At 43.3% G+C, this 18,902-nt stretch overlaps 2 protein-coding genes across 2 annotated transcripts in view; one reads left to right on the forward strand and one right to left on the reverse strand.

Annotated features, from left to right (window-relative positions):
* Positions 1 to 6,559, forward strand: part of LOC143485908 (uncharacterized) — a 67,829-nt gene extending 61,270 nt beyond the window's left edge. Inside the window, exons 16-17 of the mRNA XM_076985594.1 lie at positions 656 to 749; positions 5,984 to 6,559. Of these exons, the coding sequence (XP_076841709.1) occupies positions 656 to 679 (24 nt within the window). The 3' untranslated portion in view covers positions 680 to 749; positions 5,984 to 6,559. The remainder of the gene's footprint in view (positions 1 to 655; positions 750 to 5,983) is intronic.
* Positions 5,369 to 18,786, reverse strand: LOC143486041 (uncharacterized). The gene is made up of 22 exons (XM_076985822.1): positions 18,326 to 18,786; positions 17,690 to 17,824; positions 17,304 to 17,396; positions 15,676 to 15,813; positions 15,300 to 15,476; positions 14,382 to 14,546; positions 14,042 to 14,107; positions 13,759 to 13,876; positions 13,456 to 13,561; positions 10,618 to 10,853; positions 10,004 to 10,129; positions 9,609 to 9,735; positions 9,062 to 9,230; positions 8,764 to 8,976; positions 8,428 to 8,545; positions 8,125 to 8,230; positions 7,582 to 7,817; positions 6,949 to 7,107; positions 6,554 to 6,680; positions 6,182 to 6,351; positions 5,941 to 6,096; positions 5,369 to 5,683 (listed from the first exon to the last, which is right to left on the reverse strand). Exons 1-20 carry the CDS (start codon positions 18,411 to 18,413, stop codon positions 6,316 to 6,318), a joined length of 2,739 nt encoding a protein of 912 aa, XP_076841937.1. The 5' UTR covers positions 18,414 to 18,786; the 3' UTR covers positions 5,369 to 5,683; positions 5,941 to 6,096; positions 6,182 to 6,315.
* Positions 18,787 to 18,902: the final 116 nt, after the last annotated feature.

Raw genomic sequence — 18,902 nt, forward strand, 5'->3', positions numbered from 1 at the left:
GCACGTTTTACTTCCAAGCTCCGCGCCCCCCCTGCAATAGCTCCGCGCCCCACCTAGGGGGCGCGCCCCCCACTTTGGGAACCACTGCTCTATAGTACGAAGTGTACAGTTATACAGCTGTATACAGCAACTCTAGTTGAGATGTAGTGGGTAGGGTATGTGTTAAATACATGTAGCATATATGGAACAGACGTGGAGTATGATGGCATTATTAGTGACATCTCGTGTGTAACTTTTCTGTTATAGTCTAATTATGGCAGCATTTTGGGGCTAGAAGGCCTTTGAGTAGTGTGTGTGTGTGTGTGTGTGTGTGTGTGCGTGCATGAGGGGGTGTTTTTCTTTGTTTTTGCATGACATTCACAGCATGTGAATTCCTGAGATTCCTCACACACACACACACACACACACACACACACACACAACCCTGGCTTCCGTACAGCTCACTTAGCAAAGAAACAGTGCCTGACCTTCTTCTTCACATCTTTGGTTCTAACTTCAGTGGATCGTGCATGTCCATATTAGTTTGGCTGCACTCCGAGAGCCGGACCATCACACCGCACAGCTGTTCACAGATATCATGCGTATAGCTGTTGGTATGGAGCCCTTTGGTTGTGCCCTGATTCCTTGGAAACTCATTCTTTCATTCCTCTACTAGGAAATCACCCTGGATGCCCAGTGAGTGGTCAGTCAGCAGGCCCCTCCCCCAGGATGGACTCCACTGAGGATCAGTCAGCACGCTGACTTAATATGTACATAAATGGCTTTCACAAATATTCTTGCATGTCTTCTTGCCTGTTAAAATGTACTCTGATGCAGTTCTACAGACACAAAATGAATTTGCACACTGATCATAAAATTTAGATTTTGCTCAAGGGATATAAAAGAACTTTTAAACTAGTAATTGCTGCGGTTAAAAAAAGGATTTTCTTCTGTAAATATTTAATGTCGTTTAGTTTTGTATTTAATGCCTTTTTCTTTTAATGGTTTTGACTGAGCCTCCAAATGTGTAACTGGCTGTTAGACTTTCTGATTGGGAGACCACAGGCAGTACGGGTCGGCAGCAACTCATCCAGTACCATCGTGCTTAACACAGGGGTGCCTCAAGGATGCGTACTGAGCCCCCTTCTATTCACTCTGCTGACACACGACTGCACACCAACATACAGCTCCAACTTCTTCTTTAAGTTTGAGGATGATACAACTGTGGTGGGTCTCATCAACAACAACGACGACGAGACAAATTACAGAAGTGAGGTGAGCCGCCTGGCCGGGGGATGTGGTCACAACAACCTATCTCTGAATGTGGAAAAGACAAAGGAGATAGTTGTGGACTTCAGGAAATTGCCCTCCCAGCATGCTCCTCTGAACATCAATGGTACTGCTGTGGAGAAAGTGAGCAGCACCAAGTTCCTGGGTGTAGACATCTCAGAGGACCTGTCCTGGAGTAAGAACACCACATCTCTAGCCAAGAAAGTACCAGCGCCTGTACTTTCTCTGCAAGCTGAGAAGAGCCAGTGCTCCATCCTCCATCATGTGCACCTTCTATAGGGGAGCCATCGAGAGCGTCATGACCAGCTGCATCACAGTGTGGTACGGCACCTGCACAGCATCCTGTCGCAAGTCCCTCCAGCACATTGTGAGAGCAGCTGAGAGGATCGTGGGCACCACTCCCTTCTCTACAAGACCTTCACAACTCCCGCCTCACTCTAAAGGCCCTAAACATAGCGGGTGATCAGACACACCCCATGTACAGCTACTTCAACCTACTGCCATCAGGGAGGAGACTACGAAGTCTACAAGCCAGAACCAGTAAGCTGAGGGACAGCTTTGTTCACCAGGCAGTCAGGAGGATCAACTCACTCCCTGCTCTTCCACTCTTTTATCCTTAATAAACAAGACACATTTCAAAATCAACAACAACACTCAAGTTCAACAAAGAACTCTAAACTGAGATGAACTATTTCTACACCCATCACTGTAGTCTAACGCTCACTCAATTTGCACTCCTGTTACATTTGCACATTATATTTATAATTCATTGTATACGTTCACTTTAATCCTAATTACACCAGATTCCTCATACATTCACTTTGCACATACAGTATGTTTACCTACTGCTGCATACGCCACTTGGAATGTAAATGTCAGAGACCTTCTATTTATTTTATTATATATATATATTAGGGGTGGGACACGATTAAAAAAGTTAATCGAATTAATTTGAAGCGTTGTCATTAATTAATTGAAATTAATCGCATTTCGGTATTTAACATGAGAAATATTAATTTAAGTTTGAATGATGAATGAATCAATGAACATAAGCATAAACCTCAACATCTTGTTTATTTTTCCACCAGTCTACTACATAGACCAATAGATGAGTGCAGAAAACAGAGCAAACAGTATTCAGAACACTGAAAATTCTGACCAAAAATATAGTTTAATTTTGGGAGTTTTGCTTAGGATATAGTAAGAATAAGAAGTAAATCAGAAGATGTTTTAAATACCATATTAGATTTTTTTAATTTGCCAGGCCTCTGCCACAGCGATAAAGTCCTCTACACAGGCATCTCCATAGTGCCTAGAAGTGTCTTCTGCATGTTCAAAGCAAATGACTGGATCTTCCATTCATCATCTATAATATGAGCTGTCACACCAAGATAATTCTTGTTGCTAACAGAGGTCCAGTGATCCCCAGTCAGAGCCACATTACGCTCTTCACAATAACCTGTTTTACTTCCCTTTCCTCATCATACAGCTGCTGCATTTTCTTCAACATTGTCTTTCTGGATGGCAGTTCGTAACTTGCATCAGTTGACGCAATTTGCAGCACTCCTACATAAACCGTAGCGCTCGACACCGAACGGCGGACTCTGACATTTTGTTTCCTAATTTGAACCAGAGGTGGGACCAAGTCAGTGTTTTGCAAGTCTCAAATAAGTCCAAGTCTTTATCCTCAAGTCCCGAGTCAAGTCTCAAGCAAAGACAGTCAACTCAAGTCAAGTCTCGAGTCAAGACAGGCAACCGTCAAGTCAAGTCCCAAGTCTGAAACTTGGAATTTCAAGTCCTTTCGAGTCTTTTTTTTTTTACAGGCATCAACGCTTTACGAATGCTACGCTGATGCGTTTCTTTACTCGTTTTGTTGGTGTCCGCCAGCCAAAAGATGACAGATCGTTTACATTTTATCTTCTCCTAATTACATAAATGTACTTAAACAAGAATATTTCGTTACATCATTTTACACGAAAATAGCAAGCTTCATCATAAGCAAGATGCTGTCATTACGAATGGTTATTCTAAACATTTGGATAAAATGTTTAAATATAGACTAATAAAAGGTTAGGGTTATTTTTTCATTGTTTTCTGTTATTGTGGGCTCACGGTGTACTATTGTTACCTGGAGATTCAGTGGGGTCACATATTCTGATGGCTGCCGTCAGAATTGGTGACCCCAGTTAAAAAGGCTCACCTGTACATCCCATTCATGATTTCTTTGTTGGCTGCAATGGTGAGGGGATGGTAAATCTTGTTTACGTAATTAAGAGACGATAAAATGTAAATATAAACATGTCATATTTTGGCTCGTGGACACCAACAAAACGAGTAAAGAAAGTGCATCAGCGTAGTTTACGTAAAGCGTTTGTGCCTCTGAACAGAAACTGTGAAATAGCGCCCCCTGTGGTCACAAAACTCGACGGTCACAGAATCTGGTGTAACACAGGTCTGCGTCAGAAGGACGGAAATGAAATTAATGGGGCGCACTTTATAAATATTAATATGCGTTTTAAAATTTAGATTTGGGGTAAAAAAAAATCAAGTCTTTGCAAGTAAACAGGTTCAGGTCCAATTCAAGTCCAAAGTTATTGGTGTAAAAGTCCAAGTCAAGTCTAAGGGCGTACTCACACTAGGCTCTGTGATCCGGGCCCGGGCACGGTTGCCTGCCGAAGCACGGTTCGCTTGGCTAGTGTGAGCGCTCCAACCGTGCCCGGGCCCGGATCAGTTAACCGTGCTCGGGCCCGCTTGAAGAGGTGGGCCAGGGCACGATTCATGTGGACTCGGGCACGGTTCGCTTCTAGTGTGAGCGCTATCCGTGCCCGGGCCCGCTTGGTGCCTCGTGTGATTGGTTCATTTCGCTGGAACTCAAACATGACGTCAGTGATGCGATGCTCACGTTAAACAGTCATAGCGGCAAAGCGATTAGCAGACAATCGTTGTGTTAAATTATCGATAAATCTGTGCTTGCACCGTGTTTCTGCACTCCCAAAACGACTCCAAAAATACAATAAAAAGAGAATCGTGAACTCCATAGTGTTGTGCGAGCGCGCTTTTTTTCCAAATAAAGCGGCGTTGTGATGACGTAACCGTGCTCGGGCCGGGTTGCTGAAGCCAGTGTGAGTGCAGGCCAGAGGGGGAGTGGGGAGGGGGGATAACCGGGCCCCAGCACGGAACCAGCAAACCGTGCCTAGTGTGAGTACGCCCTAAGTCTCTGAATATTTTTTCAAGTCAAGTCAAAAGTCTTAATATTAATGACTCGAGTCTGACTCGAGTCCAAGTCATGTGACTCGAGTCCCCACCTCTGATTTGAACCCCAACATGTGGTCGAGTGTTGACTGGCAACACTGCTCGTACTAGGAATACATTTAGCAGCCAAGTTATCATTACTGACCTGCGCGTAACATGTTTTGCGTTGAGGTGGTAACGAAGGGTGGAAGTGCTCCTGTGATAAGCAAACTCCTTCCTGCATAAAGTGCAAATAACACTATTTGTGTTTGTACTTCCATCTGGAAGTTTCTTATATTTAAATTTCCCATCCACCAGCGTAACCTCTTCAGTCATCTCCACCATGCTCATCTTATTGTACATCCATATAATCTGTATGTCTGGAACTCGTGCACCGAGAAACATTCCACGGTGCAAAAGTGTCTCATGCGTTAATCTTTTTAGTTCGTTAATTTCCCTGTAATTAATTAATCGAAATTAACACGTTAAAGTCCCACCACTAATATATATATATATATGACACTTGTCATGGTGACTATAGATATATATTGTTCTGTGATTGTTATTCTCTGTTGACATATTCTGAGGTAACTGCAAATTACATTCTGCACAGTTACCTCAGAATATGTCAACAGAAAAAAACAATCATAGAACAATATATATCTAGTCACCATGACAAGTGTTAGTATTTCAAAGTGCATGTTAAACCTGATGTGATTCGCTAAAATCTGTGCTCCTTATTTAAAAGGACTTCTGAGTTTAAGGATTTAGCTTTCTGCTAATTCAAAATGTTAAAAACATTTGACTTTCTTCCTCTCTCTTTCATTTAAAGTGCAGGCACAGTAAGAAATGCACAAACATCTCCATCTTCAAGTAGAATCCATGTTGGGCTTTATTTTGGTCTGGAGGTCTGGCTGGCAGCTCTCAGGTGATCGGGAGGTTCTTCACAAACTCGTTTAGGCTCTTGCGGATATTGGAAGATTGGTAACCAGCGCAGTCCAGCAGTGCCAGACCCATGTGGGCATGAAGGGCTTGGCATAGGTGGACAGTGGACCCCTCACGCTTCCACCCCTGCCGTGGACCGTACCACTGTTGCTGGAGGTCCCCAGGAGGTACCAGAGCAGAGGGAGCACCTTCTGCTCAACCAGTTGTGGCTTGCAGGGGTAGAGTTCCCTAACCAGCTCTATAAAAAGAACATTTAAAAGGAACAAAGATAAATAAATCAAGGATACACTTGGGTGAAATCTTCACATACATTGTAAAACAAGCTCACACTAACAATGGACATGACTGCCCTCCCTCTACTCTGGAGCATCTGAGCTTTTGATATTTCTTCAGATGTGCCAGCATTTAATGTTCTCCAACGTATGACCCCCCCATACAGATCACTTCTGAAAGTTGCTGAAAACATTCAAAATCAATTCAGTTCAAATGAGTTACCGGGAACATGTTGCCCATGACCATATATGGGTTGTCCTTGCAGTCGGCCACCAGCTGATCAATGCGCTCCCTGAAGTCCTCAAGGACACCACCGCCATGCGGGACACGACAGAGCGCAGGTTCCGCACCTGCAGGAAAGACGACGTTCCTGCAGGTCTGATGGGAAGGAGGTTCACGGATAAGCGGTAAGGTAAGGTTCTCAGGAAACAGCAGAGGAGCATTTGCCGAGGTCAGCCGTTACCTTTCAGAGGTGCCGCGTCGTCTGGGCTCACGTCCCTCACCGTGTGCCTAAGGCTGCGCTTCATTCGCTGCGTGTTCTGCCGCTCCGACTATGCGGCTGGAGCTTCTTGTTGCTCCAGACGAGGCTGACACATCTTATCTCTTCGCATTCCTAGACACCTTTGTCCTCTCCTGGGAATACATACATACAAATCACCACAAAACATGGAGTGATGATATTGAAGTCCACATGTTGCTTCATACTTTGATTCTATCCCAAAAGTTTCAAGCTTTAAAAGTTTTGTGAATGAGCTTTGTTTAGTGAGTAAACATGGGGCATAGTGGCTGAATGGGATAAAAAACCCTCATCATGTATCCAAACATGAATCGCTACCTTGGATTTCAGAGTGTGGACAGTGTTCCTGATGGTTGCCAGGTCTTTGGCAGGGATGCACTTTTCCACCATCTTATCAAAGTCATGGTGGGAGGACAGGAACAGCAGCATACGCCGGCCAAAGCACCTGAGACGAGGAACAGACCCCAAAACAGGAGAGAACCGTGAGTGAGGGATCCAATACTCACAGCACACCGACCATTTATCTTACAGCACACAATTTTACAAGGACGTCTGTGTCTAGAAAACACGATAGTCCTTCTATTACTCTGCAATTTACCAGCATTTGCTGACTTCAGAGTATCAGACTAGGAGACTAAAAGAATCAGCAAAAGATTACTATCTGGGAAACTGAATAAGCTTTGTAGAATTCTCGTTCTGATCCCAGTACTAACCTGGTTTCTTGGGAAGCGTCCTGTGCCAACTTGGAGACTGCAGGAATAATTCGCGCTGTGACGTCTTTCGCCCCAGACAATAAGCGGCCAGCACCAATCTTCTCTACCAAAGTAGCCAAGTGCCGAGCAGTACACTTTCTTACTGCAGCATTCAGATGACTTTTGAGGAAAACAGAAGGAAAAAAATTAGGGGATTCAAAAAAAGAAGGTAATAACTATTAATCCATCCAATCAATGTATACAGTACAACTTTTAGCTTCTATAAAGAAACTTAATGATCTAAGTGCACAATCAAATGATCATATTCTATTTGATGGCTTAGTTTGCACCAGTTAGTGTCCATCTGTATTTTTGAAACAGAAAATGTTTGTATGTCCTCTGTGCGCTAGCTAACTAGCCTATTCTTTAAGCAGTGTGAAGGGCAGTTTGGATCAGCAGAGCGGAGGTGGAATGCAATAAAAAGAATTTCTAAGAGGATAAATAACTAAAAATATTGATTATAGGCCAGGGCAATATTTTGAAAGAACAATGGAGAAGTAAAAACAGCAGCCAAAATCAGTGCTGTGTTAGCTTCTTGTGACTGTTGTTGCTATCTGAAAGCCACAGTTTAAAGCTCACTGCATGCTAACTGACCAGAGTCCTCCAGCGAGAAGGGCGTTCATGCTCCGAATGGGGGTGCAGTTCTGCACCATGCTGTCCAGAGCTGTGTCCACGTCCTGCCTGATGAAGGCATTGGACTCCGCTGCTTTGTGGAGGAGGACCTTAGCTGTAGCCTCCACTTCCTGGTCCATCCCTTTCTGCAGGCTGGAGTACAACTCCCTCAAGGACACCACCGCCATGCGGGACACGGCAGAGCGCAGGTTCCGCACCTGCAGGAAAGACGACGTTCCAGCTCGTTTCAGCCACATCTAACACTGCCACCGCCATCGTAATAAGTATAATCCAACACTGCAATGTGTTATGTAGGCGGAAATACCTTAATCACTAATTACAGTTAGATATGCCATCTGAATTTCAATTAGATGAGAAATGTTTTTATAAAAAAGGAATTTCAAAGTACTACGCTAACTCTGACTTGACTTTGTCAGCAACATCACCTGTAATGTGTACATGCTGATGGTGTCTGCCAATTTTAGAATTCAGACAGATACACAGTCAGCAAATGTAGTGGCTTACCTCTTGAATAAGAATAATACAGACATCATGACGCCTGCTGCCAAGCACATCAGAGTGATTCTGAGCCAATCTACGGATGAACATCAACCCTTCAATTTTCTTCTCCCTGTATGAAGATATTGGACATAGACACACACTGTAACCATCGGCTACTGAAAGAAAAAAATGCTACAAGAAAAGGGACAAAGAGGAAAAAACTTCTCTAAATACATGCATACTTACCATATATGCAGAACACCATAAATGACTTGCTGTTTAACCTGCCCTAGCCAAATGCTTCAGAATTTTGCAGGTGTGACTTACCAGTCATCAGAGCTAAGCAGTCTGAAGCTCTGAGCGAGAGCGAGGTCTGGATTGGAGAAGGGCCGTAAAGTCTGCTGCTCGTGGGGATCCTTCGTGGGAGTTCCTGGTTTGAGTTCATCTAGAGAGGAATACCAGAACCCAAACAAACTGACTAGGACTTTTAGGTCTACCAGCTCAACTTTGGTTCAAATCAGCTTGAAGACTGACTGCAAAACATTATTCAATGTGGTAAACTAGATTTAAAACATTGTTGTGTAATGCAGTGTTAACAGCAAAGCAATTTACATGCAAGTGCAGTGATCACACATGAAGCGCTGAAGAGCAGGCAACACTCACCAGAGTCACGTGGTCTGATCAGTCTGATAGCTCGTCTGCGTCGTGGCAGCATGTTTGTAGTAGGGACAGCCGTGGGGGGGCTGGGATGAAGCGGAGGACTCAAACTTTTGACGGGACTTCTGGGGGTGCGTGCGTTGCTTGGGATCGAAGGCAAATCATCCAGGAGGACACCAGTCTTAGTCTGGGCTGGAAGACAACTGTTCAGCTGCAGGTCTGATGGGAAGGAGATTCACGGGGAAGCGGTAAGGTAAGGTTCTCAGGAAACAGCAGGGGAGCGTTTGTCGAGGTCAGCCGTTACCTTTCAGAGGTGCCGCGTCGTCTGGGCTCACGTCCCTCACCGTGTGCCTAAGGCTGCGCTTCATTCGCTGCGTGTTCTGCCGCTCCGCCTGTGCGGCTGGAGCTTCTTGCTGCTCCAGACGAGGCTGACGCATCTTATATCTTGGAATCCTAGACACCTTTGTCCTCTCCTGGGAATACACACGTACGAATCACCACAAAACATGGAGTGATGATATTGAAGTCCACATGTTGCTTCATACTTTGATTCTATCCCAAAGGTTTCAAGCCGGTTCATTTTGAACCATGCTCTGTCCTTTAACTACTGGGTCTGGGACTACAATGTGCATGCCTTACTGTAAATACAATGTGTGGTGCCACGCACTGCCCAGTACTTTAGTATTTGTTTACAATATAATGTCTACCATCACAGTTTAGATGTTTTTTTAATTGCAGTCTGTTTCACCTAAAAGTTTTGTGAATAAGCTTTGTTTAGTGAGTAAACATGGGGCATAGTGGCTGAATGGGATAAAAAATTCCTCATCATGTATCTAAACATGAATCTCCACCTTGGATTTCAGAGTGAGGACAGTGTCCCTGATGGTTGCCAGGTCTTTGGCAGGGATGTACTTTTCCACCATCTTATCAAAGTCATGGTGGGAGGACAGGAACAGCAGCATACGCCGGCCCAAGCGCCTGAGACGAGGAACAGACCCCAAAACAGGAGAGAACCGTGAGTGAGGGATCCAATACTCACAGCACACCGACCATTTATCTTACAGCACACAATTTTACAAGGACGTCTGTGTCTAGAAAACACGATAGTCCTTCTATTACTCTGCAATTTACCAGCATTTGCTGACTTCAGAGTATCAGATTAGGAGAGTAAAAGAATCAGCAAAAGATTACTATCTGGGAAACTGAACAAGCTTTGTAGAATTCTCGTTCTGATCACAGTACTAACCTGGTTTCTTGGGAAGAGTCCTGTGCCAACTTGGAGACTGCAGGAATAATTCGCTCTGCACCAATCTTCTCTACCAAAGTAGCCAAGTGCCGAGCAGTACACTTTCTTACTGCAGCATTCAGATGACTTTTGAGGAAAACAGAAGGAAAAAAATTAGGGCATTCAAAAAAAGAAGGTAATAACTATTAATCCATCCAATCAATGTATACAGTACAACTTTTAGCTTCTATAAAGAAACTTAATACACTTATGTGTGATCTACGTGCACAATCAAATGATCGTATTCTATTCGATGGCTTAGTTTGCACCAGTTAGTTTACATATGTAGTTTTTTTAAACAGAAAATGTTTGTATGTCCTCTGTGCGCTAGCTAACTAGCCTATTCTTTAAGAGGTGTGAAGGGCAGTTTGAATCAGCAGAGCGGAGATGGAACGCAATAAAAATAATATTTAAGAGGATAAATACCTAAAAATATTGATTATAGGCCAGGGCAATATTTTGAAAGAACAATGGAGAAGTAAAAACAGAAGCCAAAATCAGTGCTGTGTTAGCTTCTTGTGCCTGTTGTTGCTATCTGAAAGCCACAGTTTAAAGCTCACTGCAGGCTAACTGACCAGAGTCCTCCAGCGAGAAGGGCGTTCATGCTCCGAATGGGGGTGCAGTTCTGCACCATGCTGTCCAGAGCTGTGTCCACGTCCTGCCTGATGAAGCCATTGGACTCCGCTGCTTTGTGGAGGAGGACCTTAGCTGTAGCCTCCACTTCCTGGTCCATCCCTTTTTGCAGGCTGGAGTACAACTCCCTCAAGGACACCACAGCCATGCGGGACACGGCAGAGCGCAGGTGCAGCACCTGCAGGAAAGACGACGTTCCAGCTTGTTTCAGCCACATCCAACACTGCCACCGCCATCGTAATAAGTATAATCCACCACTGCAATGTGTTATGTAGGCCTAAATACCTTGTATTGGAGACAGCTAAATGCTATTTCACTGTGACACCCAAAAGGGAATCCTTTGCCTAGAACTGAGCGACTGACTCACCCAGATTTCTTTGATGGTATGTAAAGATAAACACTGATTCTTTACAACAGCAACAGGCCCCAAAGGACCCACATCCACAATGGTGTTTACCTCCCAAAAGCCTACAATGCTGACCTTATGATCTCCTGAGCTTGGGAGAGAGGCCATCTAAGAGAGGCTGGTCAAAACCAACCTTCGTCGGAGGACACTGGGACCACAGTCAGGAAGGACCATAAAACTCTAAATTCCAACCTTATCTGATTGCCCACAGTTTAAACCCACTCTACGTCCTGTGTTATAATCCAGAGCTGAAGATACAAATATTTCAGAGATCTCTGTAACTCCAAATCTGAACTGTACACAGAATTGGGATTCAGCCTACAGGAACCAGCTCGGCTAATGCAGTCTAGAGACACCGAACTTGACTACCTTCCATACAAAGAAAAATTAATTATTCTTGAAACCAGTATTCAGCTTTCCAGCCTTAAGAACAAAGGACCACAAGACCATTTAAATGTGAACACTGTGCCATGTGGTTGACAAAGACACAACTTATGATCTTTCATGTATTCAGTATTAAGTGATCTTATTGGAATACGTGTTACTGTATAAAAACACCACATTGATGCATATCTATGTATTAGTTTGTATGTTACTCATCGAATGTAATCATTCTCATGTGTGCTTAGGTGACCTCACATTCATGCCTGTCTGTGCATTGTGTGTCATTTGTTGTCCAAAAGTGGAAATTGAGAATGGCTCAATGTGTAGACTAATAGAACCAAATTAATTCTTGTTTAGGCAGAGTATGTAAGACAATTTATTTAGGAATAGTTTACTTTGTCTTAGAATTGTGTTAATCTGTCTTCTTTGGTTAAGTCATTAACTAGACCTGGAAAGACGGGCACTCCTCGCTTCCCCTCTCTCTCTCACTCTCTCTCTCTCTCTCTCTCTCTCTCTCTCTCTCTCTCTCTCTCTCTCTCTCTCTCTCTCTCTCTCTCTCTCTCTCTCTCTCTCTCTCTCTCTCTCTCTCTCTCTCTCTCTCTCTCTCTCTATTTCTCTCCCCTGTCTGGGCAAAGGTCATGAATATTCATTAATAAAGGCCAATGGTCAATGGCCTGATGAACATAAAAGCGCCTTACAATTACGCCCCTAAAACTTGTTTTAAAAGCCCTAGCTCGAAGCGAAACAACGAGCTTGGCAGCCTGGTAATTTGGGAAGACTTGGAGAACTTCGCCAGACTCGCCGAGACTCAAAGACTTGAACACGCCAAACCATCGCGACTGTTTGATGGACTCACGCCGAACACCGCAGTGTCCAGTAGAGCGATGCCAAGAGACCGCAACTAAAGCTCTCACCGAGTCCCACAGAAGATTCTTCTTTATTTTATTTTATTTTCTTTATTCTACGTTTCGTCGTCAAAAGTACTTTTATTTCGTCTAGTCGTTCAAGTCAAGCTCATCTTCTTTCTCAGTCAAGTATCTGTACAAGTTTGTCTGCGCCCTCCAGCTGCGACTGTGACGTCACCGCTAAGTTTCCGCGACTCGAGCCGTCTCACGTGACCTGCTCCGCAGACCTCAGCTGCCTGAAGGAACGAACCGTGAACGCGCACCGGTTGGTCCGCATAACCACGCCTCTTCTTCGAAGTAAGACGCTCGGTTCATGTGCTGTTTTGGGGTTGCCAGCTTCTATCTCTCCCGGAGTCCAAAATAGTAAATACTGTTGCCATTAACCTGCCCAAACTTCCTCTTTCTTCTTTTCTATTCTCTCTCTAAAGACCTTGTGTCCGTCACTGGGTCCTACGCTAGTTAGGCAAGCTTAAGGATAGTCATATAATCCATTTAAACCTCATGACCGTCGATAACTATCATTCGCTGTTATTGTTTAATTTTATATTCTTTGTTGTTCACTATTATATCCTTGGTTTAGATTAGGAAATTCACATATAGGTTTAATTTCCATTTGAGCCAAATCATTCATATGCTTTGTATAAATTGTAACATTAACCATTTAATAAATGTGGACATTTATTCATCTGGTCACGGTGGTAAATGCATATTTTGGTCGATGGTATTAGGTCACTGCGCGGAACCAGAACTTAACCCTTTAGTAATGAGACTGATCAAACCATATTCCACCTCACTCCGTTATCACAATACTGGTTCCTGAGCAATCAGGATGGTGCCCCGTTCATAATCCATAAACTAACATATGTATCCGCTACAACCTTAATCACTAATTAGTTAGATATGCCATCTGAATTTCAATTAAATGAGAAATGTTTTTATAAAAAAGGAATTTCAAAGTACCATGCTAACTCTGACTAAAATTGGCTGACTTTGTCAGCAACATCACCTGTAATATGTACATGCTGATGGTGTCTGCCAATTTTAGAATTCAGACAGATACACAGTCAGCAAATTTAGTGGCTTACCTCTTGAATAAGAATAATGCAGACATCATGAAGCCTGCTGCCAAGCACATCAGCATGATATTGAGCCAATCTACGGATGGACATCAATGCTTCAATTTTCTTCTCCCTGTATGAAGATATTGGACATAGACACACACTGTAACCATCGGCTACTGAAAGAAAAAAATGCTACAAGAAAAGGGACAAAGAGGAAAAAACTTCTCTAAATACATGCATACTTACCATATATGCAGAACACCATAAATGACTTGCTGTTTAACCTGCCCTAGCCAAATGCTTCAGAATTTTGCAGGTGTGACTTACCAGTCATCAGAGCCAAGCAGTCTGAAGCTCTGAGCGAGAGCGAGGTCTGGTTTGGAGAAGGGCCCTAAAGTCTGCTGCTCGTGGGGATCCTTCCTGGGAGTTCCTGGTTTGAGTTCATCTAGAGAGGAATAAAAGAACCCAAACAAACTGACTAGGACTTTTAGGGCTACCAGCTCAACTTTGGTTCAAATCAGCTTGAAGACTGCAAAACATTATTCAACATGGAGAACTAGATTTAAAACATTGTTGTGTAATGCAGTGTTAACAGCAAATCAATTCCAACCTCTGCCAACTACTCCTTCACACATGTCCTCAGCAGGGGACGCCCTGGTGCGTTGCACTTGAGATCCTGAAAAGCACAATACATATTAACACGTACTCCATCAAAAATCCCAAATATAACTTCTGGTTTCATAGTGGTTTCTTCATGGTGCAGAAAAACATGTCCATGGGTGCAGGCATAGCAATGTACAAGAGGATCAGCAGGGCCTTTTTGTTTGTAGTATAGGGCTTTCAAAGCAGTTTTTACTTTTTTAATACTTTTTTTTTTTACTTTTTTTGTTGTTGGTGGTGCAGCAAATGATTTGGATGCAATTTCAAGGAGATCAAAAGAGTGAGCTCACCTTTGGCAGGCCTGAATGCACGGAGAGGCTCTCGGCCAGAAGGTTTGGGGAGTGGAGGCAACTTTGTGAAGGTGGGCGGAGAAGGCCTCATCAGTCCTGACGAGGTGACTGTCGTGCGTGAAGTGAGCACAGGCAGTGGGAAACACCTGCTGGAGTCAACTTCACCTGCATGGGTGAATAAGGACATTAGCAGAAATTAACTCACCATAACATTTCTCAGTGCCTTAGTACTACGTTGCATATGTTTCTTTATCTGAAAGTGCCACTGAAATATGATTCAAGCAAGATGGACGGAGAACGGCAACTTCTCATATGCATCTTGCTACAATTCATGTAATGGCAGCACAATGAAGTAGTACTGAATAACTGATAGCAGGGCATCCGTGAGCCCAGAAGCAGGAAGACATTTATCAGAGCTTCAGTAAATGTGTGACCCAGTTTTAGTTTAGCTTAGTTATGATTCTTTTAGTTCATGAAATCTTACATTTCAATACAATTTGATTCAATTTAATTATTTCGGCACAATTCAGAATTATTTTAATTCTGATACTGAAGTGCCAAACTACAGTACCGCCTAGCTCTGCTAATGGCCAACACATCTCGCCTCTGCTAGACACTGTTCCATTACTGAGTGAAACCATGTCAGATGAAGATCATCAAATTTGAGTATTTTGTACATTTAACAAGTGGTGACTATAAATGATCTAAGTATATGCAAATTTTTTGGTTAAAATTAAATTCATGTAGTATGTATGACACCACAAAATTAGGTCTGCTCATCACTTTACCACTGACGTGGGAACAAGTGCAAGACAAGCTTAGTGCAAGACGAAATTAACTTAACCGGGCACCCAAATAACCGGCCATGCCTCACTGTGTGTGCCTAGTATGTTCTTAGCAACGTAGCCATGCGCTCACCAGTACTGTCCCTCCACGGGTCCGGGTCTCTGCACCGAGGGCTCGTGTCTCGCTTGTGTAGTCTACGATGCAGAGTGGGAGTGAGCTGCACTCCCGGAAGAGTGACCAGAGGGTAGGAGGGCAGTAGGAACGACCCGGGGGGGTTCCCAGGCAGCAAGCGGCTGGATTTGGGCAAACCTGCATGGGAAAGGGCATCCATGATCATGAGTTTAGCTCCGCTCATTTGACACCTGAGTGAAGTTTCTGACTAACTGATCTCCTTGTTCCCAAATATCGTTTTTACCAATACCAAAACAAATTACGCAACATTATAAATTCTACATTTTGTACAGGTATTTCAATGACATATAAAGTAAAGCCAACATCAATAAGTCACCTCTACCAGCATCCCTGGGGTTAGCTGCTTCGAAGATGTCTGGGAGCAAGGGTTGAAGATGTCTGCCGCTCCGGTGAAATCTCCCCACTCTCTCTCTCTTCCACCCTGGAGAGTGGAGCTGGGGAGGCTCCACTGAACCTGGACATGAAACACAGACAGAACTGTAGAGGACACGTTCAATCTTCAGACCAGCATATGAAATTAAGACCTGCAGATCATACTGCATTTTAAATAACAATAATAGATTATGATAATCAATATTTTGGCATGGCTCAAATGTATATCAAGAGTAGCATTAAGTGGATAAACGAAATGTGCTAATGAATAGGAGCAATTTGAATAACATTTAAGAAAACTTAAATTCATAATCAAATCTGCAGATGGCAGTGAGGAGCAAAAGTGGCTATGGGAGAGTTGTGGAGAGCTGTGGAGAGCTGTGGATCGGAACAGCGCAGGCCTGGGGAGTGGGGTGCTGGCACAATCAACTGACTGCAATAAAACATTCAAGTCTAGTCTTGCTTGTAAGCTCACATTGTCCTTGCCAACAGAAGTGGGTACAAAGAAGTGCGTACCACTGCTTAACGCTGGCCAGGTGATACCCAATACTTAAAGAAGCCATGTTATATAGATTACAAAGATTAATAGATATATGCTTTGGCAGCAGTCCAGATGAGGTATCAGAAGCCAGCAAAGCAACATGACAATGTTTTGTTTAGACTGTTTGGGGGTGTACTAAAATAGTGATAAATGACATCTGTAATCCATATACATGTATTATCAGTATTATACTATGCTGGTATAATAATGATTCGAAGCATTATCACCTTAGACTAAACACAACCGCCTAGCAGATAACGAGTGTCACAGTACACCCACACTGTATGTGGGTCGTCAAGGTGCCCACTCTAATGTGCTCTACTCTACACCAAACATATCACAGCTAAAGTAATGAATGGAACATGAAATACATTAAATTCATATGTCTTCCTCTGGTCCATCTGGTTCATTCGTTTGTCTTCCCCTGTTTCTAATAAATACTGTCCCCATGTTTCATAATACAAATATGCAGTCATGGTCACTTGGCAGTCATGGTCCGGGTCTTGTGAGGGTCGTGGGTTCGATTCTCAGGCCTAAGGCCATGAGTGAGGTGCCTTTGAGCAAGGCACCTAACCACAACTGCTCCCCGGGCATGTGGTCTGTGCACCACAGCCCCCTAGTAATCACTAGTGTGTGTGTGTGTGTTCTAATTGCACAGATGGGTAAGAGCGGAGGACAAATTTCGATTGCGGTGCTGCAGAAAGTTGACGACCTCTTCGTACTATGCACTTCAGCATCAGCTGACCCTGCTACATCAGTTTACGTGGCCTACCACTTCGTGGCTGAGTTGCTGTTAATCGCAAACTCTTCCATTTCCTTATAATACAGCTGACTGTCGAATTTTAGGAGCGAGGAAATTTCACGACTGGATTTATTGCACAGGTGGCATATTGTCACAGTTCCACGCTGGAATTCACTGAGCTCCTGAGAGTGACCCATTCACAAATGTTTGTAAAAACAGTCCGCGTGCCTAGTAAAAATATCTTATCAATGTCTATATGAAAGAAGACAGTTATCGATGAAGAACCCACCAGCAGGCTGGAGGTAGACTGGATCCATCTGCCTCAGAACCTCGCCTTGAACATGGGGCTGAGCAAGGTGTCTCCGCCTCTCCATGTCAGGGCCTAAATGCAAAACACCAACCCACAGAAGAAGCATGAGCGTGTACTGTTAAGATCATCAGGTCTATAAGAAGGGCTACAGTGCCATGTGAATTCATTACAATGTTGAAGAATATGTGATGTCATATTTTCTGATAAAACTGATGTTTTACTGGTCAGGTCATGTGCAGAAAGCTGATGGTTCTACACCTCTGCCAGACCTTACAAACAAATGTAATAAATGTTTTTTTCTACTTCATCATGCATGGTTATTTGGTTTGTTGAATACGCATGTAATCTTCAGTGTTACACAGTACCAGTGTGGAGTGGTCCTTCTACAGGCATGTAGACATGGCCGACATCTGAGGGTCCCGCCGTCCTTCTGTGAGGGAAGGGTGCTGGTCCACAGGGATCCGTGTGGATCACTGTCGCTTGGGGGTTGTAGGGCACACCTGAAAATCCCACAGCAGGTAAAGTGAAACCCAGCATGCCTCCCAGTGAGGCTCAAATGCCTTGTGTTTCCCAATGAACAAGTGATTATAACAAGGGCTATGGTGCCATGTGATGTCATTAGAATGTGGGGAGAATCCTTAAGAATTTGTGATGTCATGTTAGAAATCTGTTTCTTTTTAAAAATGTTTATTTTTATTTGCTTTTTCCATGGCCACATGAACAATGTTAAGATTTATGAAAATTGTGCTGAGTCAAAGAAATAACCCATGCTCCATTAATTATATTATCCTGTACACATGAAATACAGAGCTTGACAGTCATCAGTAGAATAAATATACATGTTATTTTTCTGAACCTTAAAAACCCACTATATAAATGTGTATATTTAACTTTTAATTATTATGAATAAGCCTATAGAATCCATACTCATAAGAATTAATATACTGTCTTACATAGAAGTATAAAATTATGTATAGTATATGAAAATTTATTTTTCTCACCACGAGTGGTAAAACCTGGTGTGTCTATGAAGTGGTTCTGTTCCTGTCCAGGCCTTGGCTGGTCAGTTCTCCTTTGGTAAAAACTCATTCTCCACCTGAAAAATAGAAAGAATAGAAAGAGAGAAAGATCTAGAAAAAATAGAGAGATTTGTTAGTTTTGTATGTATCGTAATTCACAGAGCAAAATGTCTTGCGACTTGTTCTGAGCTTTTCAGCATCAAAACTGAATCCAAACATTCCACCTTCCCAACCAAACATTCCAAAGTTGAGTATCACGTGATATCACAGTTTCCTATTTTTCTAACCAAAACACCAAATCAGCCAGGCTGCTACAATAACCTGATGCAGCCTGGCTTGTACCCAAAGGGTTCATACCAGAGACCGTTTATATTATATATATACATCAAAGAAATGAATAGAAGCTAGCTAGCAGTGGTGCTAACGACAGCTAGCGTCGCCACAGCGGGCGGAAATTATCATACAGTTAAGCCCGCCCACTAAGAGGGAAGATATGATTGGTCAATTTTGCTGTCATTTGAAACTGGTATTGCGCTGATTGGCATAGGTGCACGCACCA

Source organism: Brachyhypopomus gauderio, unplaced genomic scaffold (assembly GCF_052324685.1).
Source record: "Brachyhypopomus gauderio isolate BG-103 unplaced genomic scaffold, BGAUD_0.2 sc43, whole genome shotgun sequence".
In the NCBI taxonomy this organism is placed as follows: Eukaryota; Metazoa; Chordata; class Actinopteri; order Gymnotiformes; family Hypopomidae; genus Brachyhypopomus; species Brachyhypopomus gauderio.